Here is a 5,826-nt window from a genome sequence, read left to right on the forward strand (position 1 = left end):
TAAAGGATTTGTTGTAAAAGTCTTGTTCACTTGAAGAAATTGCCATGCTTTGCACAATATAATTGCCATGAAAAACATTCGTTTCACCATCCTCTCCCAGCAAACTCGTTCGCTGAATAACATTACCCATAAACAAACATATTCATTTTGTACTTCACAGTGTAAACACTACAATTGGAGTGGTGACTGTTGAGAATTGTATAAAACTAAAATCTAGGGATAACTTCAGTCAAAATTAGTTGATCTTGTGATACCCACTTACCCAGTATTCGGTCCACAAGAAAAGCACATACACACCCTAAAGAGCCGACAGATCAGCTCTCTTGTTTTCAGTTTATTCAATTCCAGACCGACAAATCGGACAATTTCTTTGCAGTTCATCAGCTGAAGCAATTTAACCCCTAAACTAAAGATAACCTCTGCAGATGTATAGACTGGCTCCAGGTAGATCAATTTACAGTGAGGAGGCTATACTCATTGACTACTTTAATTGCTGTGCTATGAGTCAAGGATCTGGAATGTCTGAAGAGGGAAGAAACCTCATCAGAAAGCTCGAGAGTGACCATACACAGATAACGCCAAGAATTTGAAGAACAGTCAGTAGTGCCCCTAAGGAGTTCATGATAGACAAAGTTTGATTTGTTGCCTCAGTTCCTCTAACAGAAAAGGTGAGTGCTGTCACCAGTTGAGCTGCCCTGTTCAGTTGGTGAAGCCTGTAGACCTGGAAGGATGGGGAAATGAGACATGCTAAGAACTACCAAAATATTTCACTCAAGAAGAACGTCAGCTAAGATGTAGTTACATGATTTGCTGGAATGAACAGCAAAGTAAATGGCACAACAGCAGTAGTCATAGTCAGAAAAGTAGGCAGCTATAGTGTATGGTGTAAGTAGGCAATCCTTTAATAACAGGCACATACAGCCAGGCATTACTAAGCTATACTATACTTACCAATGAAATGAAACAAACAGTTATCACATGAGGGAACAGGTTGCTAACAGCCTAGAATCAAATACTGACGTGTGCCTAGTGATCAGTTCAAGGAAACTGGGCTGTGTATTATCAATGATGTGTTTTTTTAGCTTGTATTACGAATGATGTGTTGTGTGACGTGTGCCTAAAATCCTCAACCAGACCAAAATTAAACATGAACCATGTAATATATTGGGTTGTCAACATATTGTTTATGGAAATATCAGGACATTATTTGCCTCATTGATACAAAGTTATCATTTCTGAAGGATGGAAAGTTAGACCCCCCCCCCCCCCCGAACTTCAATGTTCCCAAACTCAGTTGCTACTCTTTATTGTTTGCATGCTATGCACAAGGCAGCCAGCCCTTGCACCCAAGAATATCCAACCACATATGGATAAGGATCATACTGTTAGGAAAGTAAGGATTAATTGATTGCTATTTGTTAGGGATTTCATCTCTTTCATCTTAAATATTGCTTGGGAGGAGGTCCGCATATATGAAAGGGACTACCATCATGTCCATTGTAACCAAGCAATCAATAAACCTTATACAGTCCCTTTATATCTCCTGTTCCCACCCCCCCCCCCCCCCCTCCTTCGTATATCACAAGTTCTTTTCGTATATACCCTCCTTGTACCTTTTGTGATTAACAAATTATACGGTCATGCCTTCCAGATGGTTATCAGTTAAAAAAAACAATCAATAACCCAGATTGTTTTCATATTTGTCAGAATTGTTAGTCAAGTTATCCCATAAAACCTAGTATCGGAGCTTCATTTCTCATGTTTGTGCAAGCTTTCGCAACATCTCCACAACATGGGGCTACAAAGGGTCGCAGCCATGGCGCCACTTCAGCTCGAGGATGAGCTGCCTGTCGAGGACCAGCGATGATATGTGCACACTATGCACAAGGCAGTTGGCCCGCATTGAAGTGAATAAGGATACCCAACCACAAGTGGATACAAATTGTATTGATAGGAAAGCAGGGGTAAATTGCTACTCCCTCTGTTGACAAATAAAGATGTTCTAACTTTTTTTGAACTGGATGTACTCCCTCCGTTCCATAAGGTAGTGCGTATATATGTTTTGAAAAGTCAAACCTCACAAACTTTGACCAAGTTTGTGGAGAAAAACATTTACATCTAGAATGCCAAACATATATCATTAGATTAATCATAGGATGTAGTTTCATGTTTTATATATTTGGTATTGTACATATAAATAGTTTTCTCTAAACTTGATCGAAAATTGCAAAGTTTGACTTTTCAAAAAAATCTATACGCACTATATTATGGAACGGAGGGAGTATATAGACATGTTTTAGTGTGTTTGTTCACTCATTTCAGTCTGCATGTAGTCCATATTGAAATATCCAAAACATCTTATATTTGTGAACGGAGGGAGTATTTGTTAAGGATTAAAGATTATTTTCCATATTGCTAGGGTGTAGTTCCACAACCTATAAATGGGCCTACCATGTATGTATAACAACTTAAATTCTGCAAATGGCTCCACATTATCATTAAGCAATTGCAAATTACAAACTGGACTGATAAACCAAACTCTGAAACATGAGTTCACCACGAATGACTACCATCTTAACAATGACATACACATTTCCACCCGATCACACTTGATTATAACCCAAAAGGGTAACTTCAGGATCCAAATAACACCAGGATAAAGTAAGAACCACATTACCTTAAAGATAATAGGGATAACTGGCCAAGAAGGTGATTTCCGATGCCGTGCATACTGCTCGAATGCGAATTGTACAACAAGACCTACCAGATAAGGTGCAAGAGTAGCTGAAGCTGCTGGACCAGTCCAGGGCCAAACCATGCCCATTGTCAGAAGCGGTATTATCAGGCTTAGAACCATCGTTGTTACTGAAGAAATTCGGAAAAACCTAGCTTTTGACCAGATGTAGCTCTTAGGTGCTACCTGCTGCAAAGGTCTCCAGACTTTATCAATCAACAGGACAAAAATCCCGACTCCTCCGTAAAACAGAGCCTCAGTGAAGAATAGTATAAGGAAATCTGCATACAACAATAAAACTCTATCAGTAATACAGCCATGGCTAGTTTTCATCCCAATGAGGAATGGTACATGTAGTGTCTTTGGAGTAGATGTGTAAATATATTCCAAGAACGAATTATGTGCATCGGTGTTCATTTAAGGGAAAGAAAATTGTAACAATGTGTATGGGGGATGATCAGATGTAAAGCAATGAAATTACCTATTTTTAATCACCAATTACTTACATGCCTTTTAATGGAATAAATGCTACTAACAGGCACAGATATATGATTGTGTTAAATGGTAACCAACATAACTGATTTCCCTCAGCTAATAAAAGGTGGGACTGGGAGGTAAAGGAATAAGATAAAAGACACTATCAGAGTTGTTGAGGATGAAAAGAACAAATTTCTGAATTATCACAGAAAGGATACCTGTCAACAGGGAATCCTCAAACACGGCTGAGAGTACTCTGCGCAGGTAAAGCGATGGAAGAACCAAGAATGCCACAAGAATAGTTGGACCAACAAACCATACTAATCTAGATGCTTCCTTGCCAGGATGTGGCACACTCTCCACACTTAACGTTTGAGAGCTGCCGCCATGAAATGAGATGAATCCCGGTTTTCCAGCACTCCTCTCAGTAAAATCGGAGCCCAAAGATGCAGAGGAATCTGCAGTATTGCTCTTGGTATCTTCTAAGACCGGCGTGTCCGAGGTAAGTGAAGCGATTGGCTCCTGTTTGTCGCTAGCAGTGCAGGAAACAATTCGCTTAATATGTCCATCATGGTTGCTGGAGCTCCTTAGAACTTGTTCTGTTAACACGTGGTAAATTCAACGTAAAGGGCTATGTGTATTCAATAAAGAGCTTTTCAGAAAGTAAGGGAAAAGTTACCTTTTAGAGTGCCCAAGTACTGCATCCTACTTCCATTTACCCTTTGAACTGCAAATGATCCTGCAAGCTGAGAGAGATAACCCTGTGTCATACGCTAGTACTGCTAAACCAGACAATTCACTGCAATTTTCATGTTCAAAGCATCCAGAATCGCAGAAGTATATGGAGCATAGAGTAGGTACATGTAAGTATGTAACTGTGCCCATTCTAAGAAAATTTAAGAGGTACTCGTATTTCAATAAAAAGTCTACCAAAAAATGACTGAAACTCATTGGCACGTTGACATCGCACCCAATAGAGGGAATAAAATCATCCTTTTCGAATTATCCATACGGGGGACTAAGGCCTCCACCAGTAACTAATTAAAACTCACCTAATCGCTAACCAAGCACGAAAGAGGAGGTCATACAGGTAGAGGAAAAATGCTCTAGGCGTTTTAGCACGAGGAGGAGGGGATTGCCTTGGGATAGGAGTAAGCTACGGAGCTGAGGCGGCAGCGAGGAGGGGCGGAGATGGCCGGCGCGGACAGGGAGGCGGCCCTGGGGCGGAGCCGGAGAACGGTGGGGCCTGCCACGGCGGCCATGGTCCGTGGCGCTATCTGACAGCAGCAAGGGGCGCGGGTGGGAAGAGGACGGTGGGACGGACGGACGGGCGCCCCGGCCGCTTGGCCCGGTGAGGTTTGTTTGGTGTGGTGGTCGTCAGACTGCCGCACGAGAACTGTGGCGTCGGGGCCCAGATGTCAGATTTTTCCTTCTTTAGAAAAATTTAGGTTTTTTTTAGCGAAGTTTGTTTTCTAAAGAACATGCATATGCGGACGGGCCTAGTATGTACAGCTGGGCTGTAATTTCACGGGGAAAACACGGCCGGGCAACTCGAGCCGATCGGCAGACAGCCAGCGGCGCTCCGCACGTCCGCGTGGGATGGGCCAGTCCATTGTATTTCCATGAGCGTTGTTATTATTGACGATCAATAAAATAGAGCGTATTTTAGCCTAAAAAGCAAGATGTAAAAGGGAGTGTTGATGGGGCGATTTCAGTGGAGCAAAGGAAGAGCTTGCCGGCGGCCGGCGGCAATTTTTCACTAAAAAAATGGAGCTTTCTTGGGGGCCTTCGTTCTGGTTATGGACAGAGTGATGGATTCCTGATCTGTTGAAGCAATTGCATATAGGAAAGCTTTATGCCTCGCTCACCCTTCCTTTGGCGATTCGCTAGAGTTCACGTAAAACCTTGCCGATCGCCGGTTCCATCCGACTGCCGATGAGATCTACCTATTCCCGTCGCGCACGTTCGCTTGCATGACGGATCAAAGGCAACAGAAGCCAGGGGGTCAGGGGGAAGAGATGGCGGCGGAAGTAAGTCTGGGTGTAGGGGAGGTGATTGGATCTGAAGCCCCTGAGGGTTCTTGAGAAAAGAGCAGCCAAGTCAATTCTAGGGCTGCGGATGGGGGGAGTCATAGCTCGCAGGTAAGAAGGAACGCATCTGAGGGGGGGGGGGAGATGAGCACGACACGTTCTTTGGGACGGGGCCTGATCTTGAGGATTAGTTCGCCGGGATGAAGCTACATGGGAAGGAAGAGGAGGATCTTGATTTCTCGGAGGAGGTGGAAGATTTGATCAAGGATGTTCACTGGTTGGTCCTGTTTCGTGTTCATACGACAAAGCTGTTTAGCCATGCGACGCTCTTGACACAGATGTGTAATGTCTGGTCGGCGACGCAGGGGGTCACCTTCAATATCAAGGGGCCCAACCTGTTTCTTGTCCAGTGCCACTATTTGGGAGATTGGAGGAAGATCATGGATGGAGGGCCGTGGCTGTTCCGGCGGGCGCCCGTTGTGCTTCAGGAGTACGATGGGTTCTCTGATGTTAATGGTTACAGACTAAACAAGATCCCGCTGTGGGCTCGAGTCAAGGGCTTGCCGGATGGACTTACAAGGAGGA

The 5,826-nt window shown here is 43.6% G+C and overlaps 1 protein-coding gene across 1 annotated transcript; it reads right to left on the reverse strand.

Annotated features, from left to right (window-relative positions):
- Positions 1–224: 224 nt before the first annotated feature.
- Positions 225–4,627, reverse strand: LOC123070433 (uncharacterized). The gene is made up of 5 exons (XM_044493658.1): positions 4,351–4,627; positions 3,891–3,957; positions 3,430–3,810; positions 2,678–3,015; positions 225–721 (listed from the first exon to the last, which is right to left on the reverse strand). The coding sequence occupies exons 1-5, from the start codon at positions 4,471–4,473 to the stop codon at positions 506–508; spliced, it is 1,125 nt and encodes a 374-aa protein (XP_044349593.1). The 5' UTR covers positions 4,474–4,627; the 3' UTR covers positions 225–505.
- Between the last annotated feature and the right edge of the window lie 1,199 nt (positions 4,628–5,826).

Source organism: Triticum aestivum, chromosome 3B (assembly GCF_018294505.1).
Source record: "Triticum aestivum cultivar Chinese Spring chromosome 3B, IWGSC CS RefSeq v2.1, whole genome shotgun sequence".
Classification (NCBI taxonomy): Eukaryota; Viridiplantae; Streptophyta; class Magnoliopsida; order Poales; family Poaceae; genus Triticum; species Triticum aestivum.